We start from the raw sequence: 22,775 nt of genomic DNA on the forward strand, positions 1-22,775 counted from the left end.
ACCAGAATCGAAAAATTACTGTGCAAATCTTTGATAAGATATATATTTCCATCTGTTTACTTATTCTGGAAGCACATTGGAAAAATTTAACATTAATTAAAATTTTGAGGAATGTTTTGTTTTCCTACATCAAGCCAAGATTGCAAAGGCTCATGGGTGTCAGAATTAGAGATACCCCCAGAAATGACCCAATTGAAAAAAAATACACTCCTTAATGTATTCACTGAGGGGTGTCATGAGTATTTTGACGACAGTTTTTTCAGGAGTTGCAATTTAGAAGAGAAAAAATAAAACTTCATATTTTTGCAAATGTCAATTTAAAGACAGTTTTTTTCTATAGTGCATATGAAAATGAGGATTTGCACTTGTACCCAAAAAATGAATACCCCTGTTGGCCCTGTGTTCAGAATAATACCCATTGTGGACCTAGTCTGCTTACTGTACATATGGCTAGCCCTGCAATGTAGGGAACACCCTTTGGCTTTCAGGGCACAACTGAATAAATTCCAGGCCCCATTGCTCACTTGTATAGTCATCAATGTGCTAAAACGATAGAATGGCACCACAAGTGACCTCATTTTGAAATATAGACCCCCTAGCAATTTATCTAGGTATGTACTGAGCATTCTGACTACATTTTTTCACTAAAATGATTCTAAAACAAGTGAAAATGTTTTTTTTTGTTTTTTCATAAATGTCAATTTCATGTCCCTTTTATTTGTTTCAAGTAGGGAAAACTGGGGCCCCATTGCATACTCGTGCAAAAAAGAATTGACTCCCTAAAAAGAATCCCTTTCCCCCACACCACCCACCCCTCCTACAGTTTTTGGCATTCCTTAAGGCCACTTTCACATGTTTTTTACCATGATTACTGCGGAGTTCAAAATCTTTGTACAAGACTCTTATTTTCGAGCGCCACGATTTTCGAGTGCTGTCTGCTCTATTTTACCACGATTAATGCACCTCAACACCCATCAGAATGATGAGGAGCATTTAAACCCACTGTTGGATGCAGTAACCTGAATCCGAAAACGGCAATAAAATTGTGGCAAAATGTTGGCATTCAAATCACGGTGTTTTTTTCTGACTGCATGTGTGAGTGGCCTAAATGTTAGATAAAAGTAATAATGTAAAACTGTGTGCTCAAAAGAGGGGTAGTTACGGAGACATGGTTGGGATGGGCACATGGGGCAATAAAACAAGGTACCCCTCCTCCTTCCATGCTTGCTGCATACCCAACACTTTTTTGGGAGGTATTTCTTGATCGCAGTGGCAGGGATGGGGTATAAAAAGTGGGGCAATGTGAGGCTTCACTAACTAGCTGAGCTGCAGTGGTCTCAAACAAAAGGGCCTCAACAAGCTGCTCCTGGAACTGCAGAAAGGTGAGCGTTCCCTGGGATTTCTTGTATATTATGTATGCATTACAGGTAGCGATCTGAATAATGCCAGGATCACATGGCCATATGTGGAATTCTCTTGCGGAGGCCTGCAGGAGATCCCAGCTGTGAGCCGGCCATGGCCTTGCATACAGCCACGTAATGTACTGCACATAACTGCGTTCTCACGTAGGTGGTCATGAACAGTATACCTTTTTTGTTTATATTTCCTGCACCGTCCCTTAGCAAAGATGCGGGTACCTACAGCCCATACGTGATGTAATTGTGTTAGGGCTGCAGGTATATCTGCGAACATAGAGTACAATGATCTAAATGTCACAGATATCCACAGTAGAACAAAACATGCTACGTTCTGTTTTCGGAGAGTGGATTACATAATTCCGACCCACTAATATGAGCGGAATTGTGTAATCTAAGGTATTTAATTGATCCACGGTTTACCGAGGATCAAATGCATGCAGAATGCGCAATTCCTATCAGATTACGTGAGACCGGTCTAATGTAGATCGCTACCTTTTTATACCATTTGATAACAGCCATCCCGTGACCAGGGACCTCAACGAGGCCTCAGATCACTACTCCAGGCTCTCAACTGCCTTGGGTAGCCAAGAGCAAAGAGTTTTTACATTTTTCGGAACCTCCCCAGCTTCTGCGCTTGTGTTCGCCATTTTGCCGCCGGCCCATGCTCAGATGGTCCGTGGATAAAGATCCTGTTGGGGGACATCACCGGAGGTCTTAGGTTATTTCACCTCCCCTCAAGGATCTGATCTGTGAGGGACGGTGAAGTTCAGCCTTTTTTTTTTTACTTTTACATGACCGCCGTTCTCCACTAGATAACGGCGATCATGTAAACGGGGTCCGCATACTGTGGCACCTCATGAAACCTCCAGGCTCTTGGTTACTTTTGGTAGCCAGGAGCAATGAGATTTTAAATTTCCAGGGCAATTCTCTGCTTTTGCACACTCGTCTATCTTTTTGCCCTGCACATGCGCAGAAGCTGGGAAGAGGTCTGTGAATAAAAATCCCATCGTGGCACAAATCAGGGGGCCTTAGGTAAGTAATTTCAACTCCCCTCATGGATATGATCCGTAAGGGGTTACGAAACTGACTTTTTAAACTTTTTTTTTTCTTAAACTTTTTCTTAACTTTACCTGATTGCCGTTATCCATCGGATAACGACGATCACGTGATCGGGGACCACATACCATGGCTATCTTTGCTATTTTACATGCTTTTTCCCAGGGCACCAGTTGGCAGTCTCTGCAATGAGAGACTGTCTCTCCTTAGATGCAATTTGCTTTGAAAGAAATTTAGATTTAGATCTCTCTTTTTTTTTTAAATTCATAATGTTATCCCTCTAAACTGAATACATAATATAAGTAGTTGTCATTTTAGCCAAAGTTCCTGACTGAAAATAAACAAAAAAAAATACTTTAATGTCTTTTTTTGCAGGAATCGAAAATTTCAAAGGCCAGTACTTTCATAGTCGTGACTATAAATCTCCGGAAGATTTTAAGGACAAAAAAATAATTGTGGTCGGCATTGGAAACACAGGAGCTGATCTGGCCGTGGAAATCAGTGCTGTGGCTAAACAGGTAAATATTAAAATATAAGGTTAGAAGACAGAAAAATATCTTGTATGTGAATCGGCTGTCTGGTTGTCTTCCTGTAGTTCAGCAGCCATATGTTACCCCAAATTATTTGTCTTGAAAAGAAAAAAATAAAAAGCAGGTTCCTCCCAGTAGGATAGGAAAAGTTAGGCATAGGAACACAAATGTGACACAGTTGTGGTTAATTAGGCGAAAAGCTGTTGTAAAACTTTGATAATGTATTCCACGTGGTAATCAGCTGCTGCACCAATTCAGAGATCTGGCACCACTTCTGCCTATACTGACTGTTCAGCCAAGACATATAAGGCACAAAATGCTCTGTTCAAATGGGTGCTACTGGAGCTGTTTAGGAAATGACTAGTAGTGAGCAAATTATTTCAAAAAGTTTATTGATATTCATATTTAGGCCTGATGAAGATTCCAGATCAGAATCAAAGGAGTGTCTTGTGAGTAAATGTTTTGAAATACTCTACTCTATCCTAGTCCTTTTCTAAATATTTCCACCAGCGCTCATTCTGAGGCCGCCTGTCCACGGCCGAGACGGAATATTGGCAGTAGGGCTGCCTGTATACTGAGGTTGGTGTACATGTTTACCCTCCTGTGTCAGTGAGTATATGGCCGTTTTCAGTGATTGATTGTTTTTATATTTCCCTTCTGTGATACATTTATATTAGTGTAGGGACTCACAAAACGCAAGGAGCCTTGACAATATGCTTGTGAGCTCAAATATTGTGGCCAAAATCCAATGAATACTTTCCATTTATTATGTATTATTCACATGCAGTGTGGCTTTAAACGCCGGCTGAGCCTAGGGTGACCATACCAATGTGGTTCACTTTTAAGGTGCAGGACAGCCAACCAAACTATTATGGCATCATTAATAGGTTGTTTGCATGGTGCACTACATGTATCAGAATGGTCTGCCACTTTGTATCTACTCTGTGTTGGAGTATACACCAAGCAGCCACCACCCTCTATATTAGGAGGTTGTGTGAGTGACTGTCACATCAGTGTCCTCCACAGGTGTAACTGTCTCCCTCATCTGGCAGTATGGCTGCCTGCATGTTGAGGTTGGTGTATATTTGCTCTTCTGTGTCAGCAAGTATATGGCCGTTTTCAGTGATATAAGGTGTTCCAGAGCACTATAGGATACACCTCTGATTTACACACACCACAAAAAGGATACATACCTTAGTAGCAATAAGGGTGGTGTCAGACGAGCGTGTTTTTGTACATACATGCACACGCACAAAAACACGCATCTATTGCAAGCAATGCATTCTTGATGGTGTGATCACATGTCAGTGTTTTACAGGTGCAAGCCTGTAAAAATAGGACATGCTTGCATAATAGGGAATGCAAGCATTGTCTTCAATGGAGTCGCGGATGCTGCTGGCGGCTCCATTGAAGAGAATGGTCTGCCAGCACCCCTGAATTATTTTTTAGGGAAGGGCTTTAAATATAAGGGTCGGTGAGAGCTCTCATCCTGCAGCTGCTCCTCCTCAGTCCTTCTCTCCCTGCACCAGGGATCATGTTCTCTGCAGGCTTCTTCCCTCCCCCCACGCATATTAGCCTTTTACTTCCCACTTCTGCACGAGCCAACCTAAACAACCAATCACCGTGAATCAGCCAACTCAAATAACCAATCACCGGGAATCAGCCAACCCAAATAACCAATCACCGGGAATGAGTAAATCCAAACAACCAATCAGGTTGTGAATAGTGTGGATTTGGGGAGTAATATAGATATATGCCTCCCCTACGGCTGTTTTCAGTGTGCTATTGGCACTCATCTGTTTTTGTCTGCTCTGCTAGACAAAACAAGCCAATAGACCATCTGATACTGGCAGCAGTATGAAGGGTGAAGGAACTTGCTGCACAGCCAGCCGGCCACATAAAATGTGGTGGCTTGCGGGCCTTGTGTTTGACATGTGTGTTCTAGGAGGATTAGCAAGGTTCTTGTGTTAAAATACAAGGATAGGTAATCATGGGTTTTTGACAATTAGGAAATTTCTAATCTTTCTTAGTAATAATCTGCTTGACCAGAGCTGCTAGTATTCTCTGTGTCCTCAGTTAGATCACATGTAATGGGGTACGATATGTAGTGTCTGAAATAATTTTTCTTCACTTCCTCTATGTATATTGTAACTTGTATCACTACACCAGCTCTCTTGTCTGCATTGCAAATACTTCCTCCCAATATAAACCTAGGATACACACAGTCACTGAAGATATAGTCCACACATGCATTTTCCCTATCTCGGTTGCTCCGTTTTCCCTCTTTATTTTCTACCACCATCTACTCCTGCATAGGACATAAGTTTATGACCTGTTTTGGCAAGTATTAGCTGCCCAGCACGTAAACTTACATCATATAGTGTTAAGGGGATAGAGTAAGACCTTCATTGATGGCTACATCACTGCAGTGTTGTGGGAAGGTACTGTACACGATTTGAAGGCCCAGTAATAATTTCCTGCTCTTTTTTTCTTCATCTTTCAGGTTTATCTCAGTACCAGGAGAGGAGCGTGGCTGTGGAATCGTGTTTTTGATAGTGGCTTTCCACTCGATATTGTCCTTTTTACACGATTCTATGCAATACTTCAAGATGCTTTCCCATCTCTAGAAAACAGTCTTTTGGAATATAAAGTCAACTCCAGAGTTGACCATGAAAATTTTGGTCTAAAACCCCGGCACAGGTGAAAACTATTTTTTTTACAAGAATATGAAGCCCTCAGTACATAGTGTGGAGGATTTGTTAAGCAAAATATGGCATAATTAAACATCTATAGAATTTGGAAGCCAGGGTTTGTAAACAGAGCAGACCTTTGGAGAATCTATTGATGCCTTTACCGAATACAGCTGCCAACTTTGCTTGAGTCCAGGGCTGGCCTTAGGTTGGATGGTAATCTATACAGAATGTTCTTTTGGTGCCCCCGCCATCAGAAGAAAAAAGATACCCTGTTGTGGCTGCTGCAGGTCAAATTCCAATGCTGCACACTGTGTGACATGAGACCCCTTTTCTACCAAGCTGTATATATTTTAAAAAGGTATTCTGAACAGTCAGCCCACCACTGGCCATCAACAGACATTCAAGTAGTTGGCCACTTTACAATTTATATTAAAAATGTTTTGTAAATTTGATTGACTAACTTACTAATGCAGTTTTATCCTTATTCTGCTGAATTCTGCTAAATCAGTGAAACCATGTCCTTGTTAGCTCTGCCCCCTCATCCAGTTCTAACAGTCCACAGTACAGCTGATTATGGAGAGGTGTGTGGCTATACATATCACTCAACCTTATCCATAGTAATACGTGGCACACAGACAAAGTGGTGGAAGCTGATTGATGTATATGGTCACATGCCCTTCTATAGTCCACCATCTTATGAATGGAAAAGTAGTGAAGATGGCATGAGGAAGTGGGGACAAGTAGAGGGAGGGACTTCACAGAATCAGCAGAACTGAGTAGTATTTGATTAAAATTATGTTGGTTACTCAGAATTACATTTAGAAAGCAATTTTTAATAATTGTAAAGTAGCTAAGCCTTTTAAATATTACTGTAATACCACTTTAAAGTAATTTTGACACTACATTTTGAAGTGATCGTTGGAAATATACATTGGAGGATTTCCCAATTTATATACTTCTAATGGCTGCCACTGTATAGTTATGCCTCTCTAACTTTCTCGTGTCATACAAATGTGAAATTTGACAGGAGCATTCTTTAGGTCCTATATAGGAAAAGTAAAGGGGGTCACAACTCGATTATTCAATGCTAATTGCAAAAGTAAGTGCACCCCTATGTATTGTAACTTCCCGGTGTCATACAAGTGGGAAATTTGGCATGAGCATTTTTTAGGTCTTAAGTGAGATCTTAGCTCCAGCTCTAATAGCACAGTGCAGATAAATTTCTGATCCGTGTCGTTTAACCCTGTACATGCCGTGTTCAATTCACTCACCCTCCCCATCACCACAGACGCACACAAAAAATTTATAAAACGTATACAATACATTATATGTACCCCAAAATGATGCTATAAATAATACAACTTCTCTCAGGAAAAAGAAAACGCTCATGTGTCTATGTTGATGCAAAAATTAAAAAGTTCTGTCTTAAGGAATGTGGCAATGAAAAAAACTTTGTTAGTCATCAGGAATGAAGGGTACTTGTACATGGGCCAATAGTCATTTGACTAATCACTCAAACAAGCGATTTACAGGTAAATGTCAGCCCATGTAAACAGAGCACCCCATAGAGAATGGAGTGAAAAGTCTAGTGAGTGACTGATTGCTCAGTATAAACAGGCATTCATTCATCATTTAATGATTGCCTGTTTGCAGTGAATGTAGATGAGCTGCTGGAAGAAATCCATCTTCATTCAATGAATGACTTTAACTCCTGTGTGAAGGCATAGAAGCAATAGTCATTGGGACGGCTGTCGGGTGCTTAAATATCCAACAATCATACCATGTAAAACTTTCCTTCAAATGGCCCTGTTATGGCACTCTGCCCCCCGAGCGCCAGTTGGGGTGCCCTGATCTCCCGCACCCCCACTGTCCCTGCCTACTTGCCTCGGCCCTGGCTAACCTCAGGCGGACAACTGGACGTCGGTCCCTGCCCTGGCTAGGGACCTGGCGACTGACAAGCAGGAACCTACCTAATGGGGGGAACAGAGTGCCGACAGAGGAGGCAGATGAATCAGACTAACAAAACTGACAAGGCTGGAGATGGAACTCACAGGCAAACTGGCAGGGTGCTGGATAGCAACTAGTGCTGACTGGGCCAGACTAGATTAGAGGCAAACAGAACCAACTAAAACAGACTGAGTGACAGGGGACCAGAGGGAGCTGACCGACAACTAGGGACTGACTGAGGAGAACCGCAGACAGACTGGCTAGGTGCATGCAGAACCAATAACTGGCCATGAGCTCAGTTCACTGCCAGTCTTTTAACCACAAGGTTCCGCCCAGGGGCGGAGAGTGGGAGGAGGCAACTCCACCCACTGCTGTATAAGAAGCACAGAGGAGTGCGGGCGGCACCCTACGGGCGGGCACGCCCACGCCGCCGCCCACTGGCCAACCCAAGCTGCTGGGATGACCTCGACACAGGGCTCCAGGCTGCTGGAGCCGACGCCGGAGCGACGCGCGCCGACCGCGGGACCCCATGCCGCACTGTATGGTAACAGGCCCGTCATAAAAGAATTATTTTAAAAACCATTACCCTAATAAAAGCTCTTCACGGGATGGCCTCCTGCTAAACCCTTCAGTGAAATACCTCTAATATGTGCCTTATGTGGTCCCAAGTGTTGCAGTGCTACCACAGGAGAAGTGAAGCATTACACAGTTCCAATTCACCACTAGCTGTCTGTAAGACTTGAATGTATCAGGTCTTCCATTTAAGACATACTAATTGTAGTCACTCTGGATTATAGATAATGACTGTACAGGGACAACCCACCTGGGGTTCTGTTCACACCTGCGCTGGACACTAGGCTAAGAGCTTCCATTGCAAATACATAAAGAAAAGGAAAACTGTTAACCCAATGCAGCCTATTATATAATAAATGAGGTGCATTGGCTGCTTTTCATGTCAATAATTTGACCGACCCATGCCTGGCTTGCATTCCATTTTTTTGTTCCTATGACAAAGCAGAAAAAACGAATGCCTGGCATAGATGTAAACAGAGCCTAAAGCTTGGTTCCTCTTTCTAGGGATGATATTGATGCCTCCAATTGAATATTCTTTCATGGAACAATTTGAACTTCATGAAAATGTCAGCTCCATGTCATAATGTTAGATAACTAATTATAATTAAAAATAACCAGTTATGCCTTTGCTATTTAACTATGCAGAATTCTCAGCCAACATCCTACAATCAGTGATGATCTCCCCAATCGCATTCTCTCTGGGAAAGTGGTGATGAAGACCAACGTTAAACAGTTTCTGGAGAGGGACGTGATATTTGAAGATGGGACGGTGGAGAAAGACATAGATGTTGTGATTTTTGCCACAGGATACAGATTTGATTTCTCTTTTTTTGATGAATCTGTCATAAAAGTCGTAAAAAACAAACTCTCCTTGTATAAAATGGTATTTCCACCAGAGCTGGAAAAACCAACTGTGGCTTTCATTGGCTTGATACAACCAATTGGAGCCATAATGCCAGTTTCTGAGATGCAGGCTCGATGGGCAACAAGAGTCTTTAAAGGTAATACTTTATCTAATAAGATAGTAATGATCAAATATATGATTAATATGACTGCTGATGCACGATTTCAAATATTGTTTTTCCAGGTTTAAATAAGTTGCCATCTATGAGTGAAATGAAAGAAATGAACGCAAAGAGGATAGAAGACCGGCAAAAAAGGTTGGTATCTGTAGTATAAATACAGCTTATGCTTAACCCCTTCCAGACAGTTTTGACCTCCTTGATCAAGTCCCTATCTTTCAAATTTGACATGTATTACTTTTATGTGGTAATTTTTTAATGCTTTTACTTATCAAAGTGACTCTGAGATGGGTTTTTTCAGCAGACTTTGTACTTCATGTAATTGGTCAATTTAGGTAAATATTATAGATGAGCGAACCTACTCGGCCACGCGCCTTTTTCGCCCGAGCGCCGCGATTTTCGAGTACTTCCGTACTCGGGCGAAAAGATTCAGGGTGCGCCGTGGGTGAGTGGGGGGTTGCAGTGGGGAGTGGGGGGGAGAGGGAGAGAGAGAGGGCTCCCCCCTGTTCCCCGCTGCTACCCCCTGCTCCGCCACGCCTCCCCCCGCCCCCCCGGCGCCCCCCGAATCTTTTCACCCGAGTACGGAAGTCCTCAAAAATCGCGATGCTTGATCGAGTAATTACTCGAAACGAGTATATTCGCTCATCTCTAGTAAATATGTTTTCGGTTTGTTAGAAAATCCTACATCTGCAGAAAATTTTGAAAACTTGTAATTTTTGAAATTTTGAATTTTTCTGCTTGTAAGACGGTTTCCCTTTAACTATTATATCTACTCATAACATATATATAATAGTTAAAGGGAAACCGTAATCACCACATGTTATGGGGCTCAAAGTTGAGGGAAGAGGAAGTCTGGGGAGGTATTTTTCATACTCACAGTAATATTTATCATATGTTTACTGTATTTTTTTTTGGTAAATTCTTTTTTTAATTGAAATCGATTGCAAGTACAAAACAGTGAAAACATAAATGTACATGTTGTTGCGTAGAATTGCGATCACTGCACTGCTGCTATGCAGATGAAATTCTATTTTCAACATTTTTATTACATGAATGCGCAATAAATGCAATTAAAGATGAGAGGAAGGAAGAAAAAAAAAACGGGTTGAGGAGGTATTTTAACAGGGGTTGAGAAGGTATTTTAACAGGGGTTGAGGAGGTATTTTAACAGGGGTTGAGAAGGTATTTTAACAGGGGTTGAGGAGATATTTTAACAGGGGTTGAGGAGTTATTTTGACATCACTTTGGAGGGGGATTTTATTTACTTTGACCGTTAGAACCCATATAGGTATAAGAGCAGATTTTACAGTCTTGAAGAAAATATGAAATCTATTTTTTTATACCAATTTAGTTCTGAAGCGACTTTGAGAAATATTAGAAATCCCCATAAATCACCTTATTTTAAAAACTGCACCTTAAAAAAAATCTCACTAGTACCCTGATTTTGCAGTTTTCTGAAATATCCCACAAGCGTTCGTAATGAGCACCATGACTCAAACACAGGGCTCAAAAATGAAGGGGTACCATGGGGATTTTGGGGCCTATCCTTTAGGTTAACTTCACACTGGTGAATGCGATATTGTGCCATGACTCACGGCCTAATATTGTGCTCGCCAACATGTGATTTTTTTCCCCCACGGATGCAAGGAGTTTTTTTTATCTCAAAACCGCCTCACATCACTGCTGGGAAGTAGTAATCCTCCACCATGGCCGTCAGCCACAGCAGAGCATTGCAGAGTTTCTCCCCTTGTTTTCAATGGAAAAACCTTGCATTGCACTGCATGCACCTAGCATGTGGTGCGATGCTGTCGCCAACCCCATTGAAGACCATGAGTAATGCGATGTGACAGCACGCCCGAAGATAGGATATGTGTATCGCATTTTGTGTATGACGCCATTCAAAAGAATGGGATTCATATTCATACGAGATTTGTGAATCTTGCTATGCACAAATCTCACACGCTTTTCTCAGCGGTGTGAAAACTGCCTTTATTGGGACATTTTCCAGACATCTATTTAGGCTTACACAGGCCTTGATGTGCTAGAGGTAAGAAACACCCCTCAAACTTTCTCATTTTTGAAGTTACACCCCTTCAAAAAATTCATAAAGCAGTATATTGATTGTTTAAGCCCCACAGGTGTGTTAGAATTAGGCTTTGAAGATGAATAATTACGAATAAAAAAAAAGAATCAGTTTTCCAAAGGGCAGTAGGAAAATCTGCCAACAATTTGTTATCCAATCTCTTCCGAGTAAGGACACGGTCTATATGTGGATGTAAACTTCGTTCTGAGCCCTGCCATATGCCCAAAAAGCAAAGAATGCTTTTTGGGTTTTGTAGCTTAGATTTTGCTGGAATAATTTTTGGATGATATGTGGCATTTGCTAGTATCCAGAGTAGTGGAAACCCCAAGTAATGATTCCTCTTTTGGAAACTAGAATGCTCAAACAATATATCAAGGGATGCATTGAATGTTTTGACCCTATAGGTGTTTGGTAGTTAACATAGGGCTATGAAAATAAAAAAAACTACAATTTTCCTTCAAAAACAAGTCCATTTAGCACCCATTTTGTTTAATTCACAAGGGCTCATATGACCCAAAGCAGCTCAAAATTTGTTCCAGTTTCTTCTGAGAATTGCCCCATATGTGGGCATAAACTGCTGCTTGGATGCAAGAAAAGAGCGCAAACTTTGCTGAAATAATTTTCTGATGCCATGTTGCATTTGCAGAGCTCATGACATACCAGTATAGTAAAACTCCCCAAAAGTGACCCTTTTCTGGACACTACACATTTTAGGATATTCTTCTAAGGTTATCAGAAGTAGTAGTATTTGGAGTCTTAATTCTAGGTGAGTTTATAATGGGGGGCATACGTAGGCTGTGTGGAGAACACTAGGGCTTAATTTTGTGTGAGGGGGAGAAGGAATGTGAAAATCAGTAGCTTTGTCAAGTACTGGTTTAATTTTTTTTGTTCTGAACACTAAGTTTTTATTGAAAGTTTTTGAACAAATATAACTAAGGTAAAATAAAGCATAGCAATTAAAAATGTAGGTATCAGTAAATGAGAAACTTCAATAAGAACAGTATTGAACAAATGAGAATTAGGCCGCCTGCACACGGGCGGAAATCCCGCGGCGGGATTTCCCGCGGGATTTCCGCCACAGAAAGTTTGCATAGGAGTGCATTACAATACGCACTCCTATGCAGACGGCCGCGGTTTGGCCGCGGAAATCTCGCGTGGCAAACAAACCGCGGCATGTCCTATTTTTGTGCGGGGCACGCACTCACCCGGCCGCTGGCTCCGGTCTGCGTATGCGCCGGCTGCGCCACAGCCGGCACATGAAAGAGCCGGGGCCGCCAGGCGCGGGTGAGTACGCGCTCGTCCCTGCAGGCTCTCGGGTCGGGTCCCGCGGCGAGAATTCTCGCTGCCGGATTCGACCCGCTCGTCTGCAGGCGGCCTTAAACAAGTGGGTATTATGCTAATTCAAAATAGAAAGTTTGGGGCTTAGGCATACAATGAGTGTAAGTAAGAAACATCAACAATTCATTAAGTTGATCATATGGCAGTAGGAACTCTGGAGCCAATCTGCCCCATCTCTTCAGAATTTTTCTTTTTTATTGAGGGCACTTGAATGCATGCTTTCAAACAAACAATTATTTACCGATTAGATTTTTTTTTTTTTTAGAAATGGAAGGAATTGAATTGCTATTCCAATGGTGGTTCTACGTGCAATCAAAACATGGAGTAAGGTAGTGTGCAGGGTAGAAGGAAATTGTTCAGCATCTATTTTAAGCAAAGCTGAAGCAGGACTGGGTTGAATTTGGATGTTGCTAAAGTTGGAAATTAGTTGAAAAATTTGACTCTGGATGTTTGAAACAAATAGACAATCCTACCATAAATGCATTAGGGTACCATTTCTTGAGCCACATCTTCAACAGCATTCAGAAAATCTAGGATACTGTTGCGTCCACCAGATGTGCAACCTCAATAAACACAAACAAAAGGCACAACTGTGCAAAGGAAACATAAAACTATGGGGAATTCTCTCCCTATAGTCCCCAAGCCCGGGAGGGGGCCCTGCCTACTCAGCGGACCGATCGCTCTGACAAGTGCGAGCCCGCACGCATGCCTGGGCCACTGGCAAGTCCCTATCAGGGAGCCCTAGCACAAAAGAAAAGCGAAACAGAAAACCAAACAAAACAGAAAAGAACTTAGCTAGCATGGAGAGCTTCAGCCAAGATGTGTTGCTCCGTCACTGTCCAAAGGCAACTGAAGTATTGACCAGCACAGGAGATAATGCTGGCACCGTTTAAGTAGGAACCAGGCTACTCAGCACCAAGTGCTGACTGACAATACTCCTGCAGCTACCACACCCCTCAGCTCCCGGAGGGGCAAGGGCACACCCAAAACCTGGTCTGGCCTGCAAGCAAGGTGCAGGCCTCTGAAAGGCTTCAACAGATACATTTTGAGCATAAGAAGTAAAATACCATCTATACAATACTTTTCTTGAATTCTCAAAGTGGTTCATACATTTGGATACAGAATTAATTGAGGAATATGCCTCCCTCCATTGGTCATCTGAGAGCTGAATTTTCAGGTAATTTTCCCATTTTGTTTATTGGTGTTTTCTATAGGGTTTATCAAAAGATGGTTTAAAATATTGTAGCAAGTGGAGAGGCCTTTATTAGTGCCCAGGAGAGATGAAATACAGACGTCAAGTTTATACGGAATAATAATTCTTATAGGAGGGGAACTCTATTTTTAGAAATATTTAAAGTCACAGGTATGTTGAATCTTATAGTCAACTCTGGAAAACACTAAAACGTGCTTGTTAACCCAAATTTAATTAATTTAGGCCTAGTATTTTCCATTACGAAAAAAAAAAGAGATTTTCAATTGCAACCTCTAGCAGGTTATCAGCTTTGTATAGGGAGAAGGAGATCAGGTTCTTTTTTTTTTTTTTTTTGAACTGCATTCCAGACATTGGCAATAGCAAGAAGGATAGCGGGGTTAAAAGAAAAGTTGAGCTAATAAGAGGGATTTCAAAGTCTTCAATGACCACCCAATCTTTTGAGGAGTCATTTAATCATAAAAATCTGAGTCTAGAATGGTGACTGGTGGTTTGTCTAGAATGGTGGCTGTATAGTAGTGTATGATTGAGGGAGAACTAAGGCCTCCATTTTTCGATGTATGTAAAGTATATCTCTTGACCCAAGGTTTATTTTTTCCCAGACGAAAAATAGACTAGATTGTTTTTAGGATAGGAAATTGGTAAGAAAATAACATTTCAAATGAAATAAAGTATCATGGGAAGAATCATCTTTTTAATCACTGAAATTTTGTCCAGTCAAGAAATCCCAGATGTACTAAGCTTATTTAACTCTGTTTTAATAATTGAGAAAGGGGTTTAAAATTGAAGTCATATATCTTATATTTTGAGGAAGTATGTATATACCCAAGCAGGAGAAAGCTTCATCAACCCAGCTAAATTTGTTCTTATTCGCAAGGAAGGATAACATGGATTTTTTAACACCAAGGCTAAGGGTTTAGGATTTTGAGATGTATTAACTCTGCAATATAAAACTTCAGCAAATTTATTGATTATGGTAGTTATAGCAGAAAATAAAGGGGCTGGATTTGTTAAGGCTAAGATAACATCATTAGAATATAGGCCTATATTCTATTCTACATTTCCTAGCTGAATTCCAGAGATATCCTAAGAAGACCTTATATATTCCGAAACGGGGTTCCATTCAGTCACAAATTAACATGACAGTCCTGTCTAATGCCATTGCTAATTGAAAAAGGCTTTGATATGAAGCCTGAAGATTAAACATGGGCATTAAGGGAGGAGTATAAGGACATGGTTGCTGTTAAAAAGTTCCCCTGGAAGCCCCATTTCTCAAGGTATCCTCAATGCACGATGTCAAATGCCTTCTCTGCATTCAGCAACAGTAGAATAGAAGGAACCAACAGGACCCAGTAAACTCTATTGTATTAATGAATCACCTGGACACATCAGAAGTGTCTATTTGAAATAAAGCCTACTTGATCATTTTGGATTAAGCTTGATAGAATATTTATGAATCGTGAGGCCAAAATCATAGCAAAGATTTTTATATCAGAATTTAGTAATGAAATGGGCCTAAAGTTTTCAGGAATAGTATATGGTTTACCCACTTTAGGAAGTGTGATAATTGAAGCATTTAGCATTTCTGAAGGGAAAGAGCCATTTTGGGCTGTCATCTTTTGTTGTAGTGAGAGTTATAGTAGTAAGCAAATCCTTCTGCTTATTTGCAGGGGTTAATTTTGGCACAGGAGTCAAACAGAAATGGAATTCTAACAACTTCTTTGGCTTAAATCCTATTGCAAGCCTTATTCTCTTGGCCGTTATTAATAAGCTTCGATTTACGAAGGTGCAGTTCGTAGTTATATTACATGAGGTTGTGCGGCTGGAAGCATGCCTTTTTCAGTTCTAGTAAGGATTTATCAGAGAAACTGTTTTTAATTTACGATTTCTAGGCATTTAATATGTGTTTATAAGTCATCTATTTCTTTTAGCCTTTTCCTCTTTTCATAAGCTGCATTTTTTTTAATTAAATGCCCTCTCATTACTGCTTTCTGTGCACCATATAGATGTAATCAAGGCATCGTTAATATTTAAATGGAAATATTCCTCCAAATTTTTCTAATGAGCAATTTAAATCCGTTAAGGAGGGAGTTAAGATTCCAAGGATATGAAGGAGATAGATTGAACTCTTCTTTAAAACCTAGATGTAGGGGCATGATTAGATCAAGACATGTCTATGTTAGGAGAGAGCATTTTCTACAATAACAATTTATCTACCAAAAAAATAATCAATGCATGAATATATTTTATAGGGGTGGGAAGAAAGAATAGTCGCATTCATCAGAATGCTGTGTTCTCCAGCCATCATAAAAGCCGCCTTTAAAAATTAGATATGGTAGATCCTGAGTTATACTAGCAGGAGATGTAACAAAGCCCTTAGTGTCCACCCCAAAGTGTTTTTACATCCTGGCTAAGTGGGCTTTAATTCCCAGTGCTGTAAAAACACGCTCACTCTGGGGATTAAAGCTGCTGTGCCTGTGGATTTGGCAACTCCCTGCTGTCAGCTCTCCCAGTTATCAGCTACCTCCAGAAACTATCATGGGGGCCAGGATATCCAACTTCAGGTCACGTGTTCGCTGTTATCCAATGGAAATTTAAATCATGTAAAAAAATGCATTAAAAGAAGTTTAAAAGTTAGTTTCATCTCCCCTTATGAATCATATCCACGAGGAGAGATAAATTAACTACCTAAGGTCCCCAGATTTGTCTCTTGATCAAATCTTTATCCGAGGACCTTTTCACACTCACCAGCAAGATGGTGAGCGCGTGTACAAAAATCAAAGGTAGCCGAGAGCCTACAGATGTCACGGGGGGGGGGGGGGGGGGGGGGGTTTATGGATAATGATGATCACGTAAAAGTTAAAAAAAGGTGAAGTTTCAGCTCTACTCACCAATGTGAGAGGAGATGAAACATCTTCCCGGAGGCTTCTGCATTTGAACACCGATGCGATTATCCTTCACAGACCTTCCCTAGCTTCTATGCATGCACCTGCCAGCAAAATGTCAGACACATGCGCAGGATCTGGCGAGGGCCCAGGAAATTTAAAATCTCCTTCTTCTCAGCTACCAAAGGTAGCCGGAGCCTGGAGCAGTGACCGACGGCCTTGTTGAGTGGTCCAGAGTCACGAGATAAAACGGTAGCGATCTACCTTAGGCCGGTCTCACAAGAGCGGATAGGAATTACGGATTCTGCAAGCATTTGATCTGCACTAATATGTGGATCAATCAAATGCATTGGATTACACAATTCCGCTCCCATTAGTGGGTCAGAATGAAGTAATCCACTAGCAGCAAACAGAACACAGCATGTTCAATTTTACCGCAGATATCAGCAACCTAGAGCTGATTGTGCTTATGGTCGTGGATATACCAACAATCCATACGCAACTACATTGTGTACAGGCTGTGGGTACCTGTGTAATCACTAAGCAGCAGCGCAGGAAATATAAACAAAAGGTGAACTGCGTATGACCGCCTGTGTGAGGATGCATTTATGTGGATTCCACATACAGGCATGTGAGCCCGGCATTATTAAGAAACCCTACCTGTAATACGTAATTTACATAAGTCCCCGAGAACGCTCACCTTCCTGCAGTTCCAGGAGCAGCTTGTTTAGTGCCTTCTGTGTGAGACCACTGCATCTCAGCAAGCGTTCAAAGCCTCACAGAGCACCATTTTTTACAGTCCATCAAGATATACCCCCCAAAAAAGTACAACTGAGGAGGAGGGATACCTGGTTTTATTGCCCCATGTGCCCAAATCCAACCAAGCCTCCATAATTACCCCTGTCTTCGGACAAACCACACAGTTTACATTATTACTTTTATCAAAGATTTATGGAATGCCAAAAAGGGTGGGGGGGACAGGATGTGGATTATTTTTAGTTTTTTTTTCTGTTCAAGTGTGCAGTGGGGCCTGGAATTTATTCAGTTGTGCCCTGAAATCTAATGGGTATTCCCTCCATTATAGGCCTAGCCATGTGTCCTGTAAGCAGATTGGGACTACAATGAATATGTTTTCTGAACACGGGACCAGCAGGGGTATCCATTTTGGGGTGAAAGTCTTCATTCATATGTGTGCAGTACAAAAAAAAAACCTTTATAAATTGACACAATTGCTAAAAAAATGAAAATCGTAATTTTTTCTTCTTCTTTGCTTAGATTTATTCAAAAACTGTGTGGTGAAAATACGCAATACACCTCCAGATGAATTCACTAAGGGGTCTAATTTTTAAAATTCGGTCATTTTGTGGGGGTTCTTTATCATTTTTACCACTCAATGGCTCTACAAGTGGGCAATGGGGCCTAAATCATCAAGTAAAATGTATGTTCTGAAAGCCACCGGCTGCTCCTTTCAGTTTAGGCCCCATAGAGCATACACACATAAAACTAGGGCCACACTGGGTATGTTTCTGAACACAGAACTAACAGGAGTATCCATTTTGAGGTGTAAATCATTTTCATGTGCACTTATTTATTTGTCCCACAAGGTGGCAGTAGTCGCTCATAAGCTAGAAATGATGTGAAAAGCAAGCAATAGCAACCATCAGCGCCCCACGATCCATTTGCAAGGGTACTGATGGGTAAAGAAAAGAACCCCCTCTCTTCAAACCCCACAGATGCCAATATCTGCATTGACAGCGATATCTATAGCCCCTTCTGAGCCTCTTGGTAACCAGCTCCGTACATGTTCATCTGGATCCAGGAACTACTGACCTTCTGGGCATATATGCACAGCACATATTGGAGAGGAGTAAAAGCCAGGTGACCAGACATCATGATTTAGGCGGGATAGTCTCACTTTGGGACCCTGTATTCCGCTTTCCGGATGTCTGTCCTGCTTTTGTCCTGCTTATGGGACGCCATGAAGGTGATTACCAGCCAAGGTGCCGCAACTCTCCTGCTGCTAATCACTTAGCAGTGCCGCGGTCAGATGCACACACTGAAGGCAGTGTGTGCATCCTCCCCTCCTCTCTGGATCTCTCCTTCTTGGTTCTGCAGGAGGAGAGGAGAAGGGAGGAGGTGTTGCTGTGGGCATACACATGTCTGCCGGCAGCAGCACTGAGAAGACAACAAGGACCACTTTGACCCTGGGAAAATCTGGTCACCTTAGTTAAAAGAAGTCTGTCAGCTCCTATAAACCCATAAACTAAAAGAATAGGCTCACAAGGGTTGGAGCGCTGAATCCAGGGATTTCACACTTTTTTTGCCATTCCCCCGCTGTCCATCCCCAAAGCTGCCATTTGTTGTATACAGCTATGAACTTATGTGTGTGCTCATAATGATGCAGCTAGTCCTCTTCATTATGAGTACATGTATAAGTAGTCCACTATATACAAGGAGTGATATCTTTGTGGGAGGACAGCAGAGGAATGGGGAGGAAAAAGTATGAGAGTGACATTCCCCAGACTCTCTGCCCCAGTTCCTAATTTTGATTTATGGAGCTGACAGAGTTTCTTTAAAAACTTGTGAAGTTGTAGTTGTGAAAGGGTTTTAAAGTTACCCTCCGGGCCTGGATATAACAGGTGGCTGCATCACTTCTTTGACTATCTGATGTTCATTGTGCATTAGTATGCCTAATCAGAAAGATGGAAAAATACCTCTACAGCGCCATGTATTAGATGGCAGCATTCCTTCAATGCTGCCATCCAATAGATGGCGCTGTAGAGGTATTTTTCCATCTTTTTGATTTGCATAAATTTCCCAGAGGCGCATGGCCTTATATGTCTCCTTACTTAGATTTTAGGTGTCCCCACACCCCTTCTGGGTGCTCTCCTTGGGGAGAGACCATACCATCCCCATTTTCACACAACACCACTTCTAAACCCTTAGTATGCCTAAGACACTGCATGTTGCTTTGATTGATTAACCAGTGCTGCCCACATGAGTTGATCAGCCCCTGCTACACATAGGGGTATCGCACTTGTAAATCAGAGATTTTTCCTGGATTGCAATGCATTTTGTGAGAAATAAGCATCGCACTGCTGCACATGAGACTTTCACGTGCTTAAAAAAAAAAAATCGCATGTTTAATAAGAATAGAAAAATCACATTGCACTCTCGAAACTCACGTTTACAAGTGACTGCGGTGCAATTGTTTTTCCTCCCATAGGAAACAATGGGCGTTTCTGAAACGCTGAAAAAAATGCTCCACATGATAAGTGGACTCTATATAACTTAATGTCTACAAAGCAACTGCTTTGTATTGTATTTACATGCTCAATCCTTTGGTTCCCTGGAAGATAAACTGCCACCCGAGGTGTCTGGCTATGGCTTAAAGGGATATGTCGGTTATAGGATGTTTTAAGTTTTCACCCATCCATTGGATGGGCGAATATGCATAGATCAATAAGGGGTCTGAATGCTGGGACTCTCACCAATCCCAAGAATGGGGGACCAGTGTCCCCTCTTTTTTACAGTTGAAGACACAGGCTCCCATTTCTGTAGTGTAGTGGGGAATGAAACCAGTGGTAGCATGTGCAAAGAAGCAGCTCCATTCCACGCTATAGCTCAGACACATAGCCGAATGCTGCACTCAACTATCTGTCTGCCCCATTGAAAGAAATAGAGTGGCAGAGCGGGTGTACCAGGATTGAAACATTATTTATATTGAAACTGTTGATATAGCTGTTAAAAAAATGATGTTAACAAAGAGCTAACAGAATCCAAAAGTAACCATCTGTTATCTGTGCCCTAAATTCTCCATAGATTCCCATGGAAACTATGAAAGTACTAACGCAACCAAAATACTTCTCTACACGAGTTTTAGGAAAGCACAGCAAGACACATGGCAGCATACTTTTAAATATTTAAAAAATGGTCTTATCTCAGAAGGTTGCTGCAAAGTGTTCTGGCCATTTATCTGAATGGTTCCTAGGATAGCATAAGGCCACTGTTACACAGGCATATTATGAAAAAGTGTCTCATGCCAATCATCGATGTGCTGACCCAAACACAGTATCATTGATATCTATGATGCTGTGAGTTCAGGTCAGTAGACCCAGGGTTGGGCAGGGACACTCCTAATACTGGCACAAAAATCCACCCATAATATATTCACCTAAGGGTGGGAAAAATTGGAGGTTTGGGGTTAGTGCTTGTCATCAGTTTGCCCTAAGTGTTGGGCTATGAATCCTACCCATGAAGCCTCTGTCCTGATAAAGTTGACCTACCCCACCAGAACTTTCCCTGATCTTAGAAAACACTATATTGCCCCTATCTGGCCTAATGGGAATTTCAAATCTTACCTTGTCAAACTAGGCCTAATAGTCTTTTCCGTCTTATCATTGTATCACTTCTGCTGCACCTCTTGTTTGACTTCAGAGATGAACCTTTTCATGTGTGTGTATAGCTGATTTAAAGGAAAAATATCTGCTGCATGTTTTGTACAGGTATGTTGAAAGTGAGCGTCATACCATACAAGTCGATTACGTGGATCATATGGATGAAGTGGCAGAAGAGATAGGCTGCAAGCCTAATGTGAAGAAGCTATTTCTGTCGGATCCTAAACTGGCCTGGGAGGTGCTCTTTGGTCCATGCTCTCCATACCAGTACCGCCTGAGTGGGCCAGGGAAGTGGAAGGATGCAAGGAAAGCAATTCTTACCCAGCGTGAACGTATCATCAAGCCAACAAAGACACGATGTACCAGCGCCAACGATTCTCACGGCTCATTCAGATTCGCTTTTAAGATTCTTGGCATTCTGATTCTGTTTGCAGCCATATATTTTGCAATGTAGCTGTATTATAGTATAGAGCTAATACAGTATTTACCTAAATGATGAATATTCGGATTAAATTTACTGATTCAATTTTACAATCATAATCAAAGAAACATTACATTTTTATCAAATAAACATTATACATTCTACTATGAAATGTGCAACTTTTTGGAAGAAACTTGTGTCATGCATCTACCTGATCTCTGCTTGCAGCCATTTAATAAAATCTGTCCAGGTCATGTAATGAAGACAGTTGTTCGGCTCTGAAAACTTTACAGTAACTATAAAGAGATGTGCAGCTCTGTATTTTCACAGGACCAGGACCAGGACAGATTTTTATCCACTGAGAGGAAGCAATAAACCCTCTTATTGAAGGAAACCAAACAGAGAACTTAATCTACTAAACTGACATATTTTTTCCATCTAAGAGATCTGAAATAAATTTAATACTCTCCTTGTCCCATCCTCCAATGTTTAGGTTTGTGATAAAACATGTGAGGGTCTCAATGGGCATTTTAAGATGTTGTTGCCCAGGGAGATTTTTAAATTTGACACCACACAGGTTCCAGGCCTAGAGTGTCGAAAGCATGGGGGAAGATAACTTCGGGTATAGAAAACTAAGCACTGAGGCTTTGAGAAGGGAGTCTAGTGGTCTATTTTTGTTGTAAAACTTCTTCATGATACTCAGACGATTTTGGAGAGTCAATCCACCATGGAGAGGATTGATTCAAAACAGTTGTTTGGTAATATAATTGATTTGGGACTCCCACTCTTCCTTGTTTCTTGTGCAAATATAAAATGGCGGCTGCAACTCTAGGCCTTTTGTTCCAGATAAAACCCATTGTTACTGAAATCCTGCTAAAGTACATTATGGGATTGGGTATACTAGGGTGCGAAAAAATATGATTTGGGGTAATATTACCATTTTGTATAATACCACTCTGCCAAACCAAGATGGTTCTGTTCTTCCCAGTCTAGTTCATTTTGAGTACAGGCAAGCCGGGGACCCAAGTTGCCCACTGTCAAATATCATACCTAAGTATGACATTTCTGTTTTTAGAGATGTTGCTACATTAATACCAATTATTTGTGATTTATGTATGTTTAAACCGTAATACAAAGCTTTGCTGAATAGGGAGATAATTTCTCTCACCTTCCTTAAGGAGTTTAGGGGATAAGTTAGTGAG

The 22,775-nt window shown here is 41.4% G+C and overlaps 1 protein-coding gene across 2 annotated transcripts in view; it reads left to right on the plus strand.

The window, feature by feature from the left end:
• Positions 1-21,745, plus strand: part of LOC136621636 (flavin-containing monooxygenase 5-like) — a 72,194-nt gene extending 50,449 nt beyond the window's left edge. For both annotated transcript variants that reach the window (XM_066597271.1, XM_066597270.1), the window contains exons 5-9: positions 2,850-2,992; positions 5,508-5,704; positions 8,863-9,218; positions 9,305-9,377; positions 21,261-21,745. In XM_066597271.1, the coding sequence (XP_066453368.1) occupies positions 2,850-2,992; positions 5,508-5,704; positions 8,863-9,218; positions 9,305-9,377; positions 21,261-21,606 (1,115 nt within the window). In that variant the 3' untranslated portion in view covers positions 21,607-21,745. The remainder of the gene's footprint in view (positions 1-2,849; positions 2,993-5,507; positions 5,705-8,862; positions 9,219-9,304; positions 9,378-21,260) is intronic.
• Positions 21,746-22,775: the final 1,030 nt, after the last annotated feature.

Source organism: Eleutherodactylus coqui, chromosome 3 (assembly GCF_035609145.1).
Source record: "Eleutherodactylus coqui strain aEleCoq1 chromosome 3, aEleCoq1.hap1, whole genome shotgun sequence".
Lineage (NCBI taxonomy): Eukaryota > Metazoa > Chordata > Amphibia > Anura > Eleutherodactylidae > Eleutherodactylus > Eleutherodactylus coqui.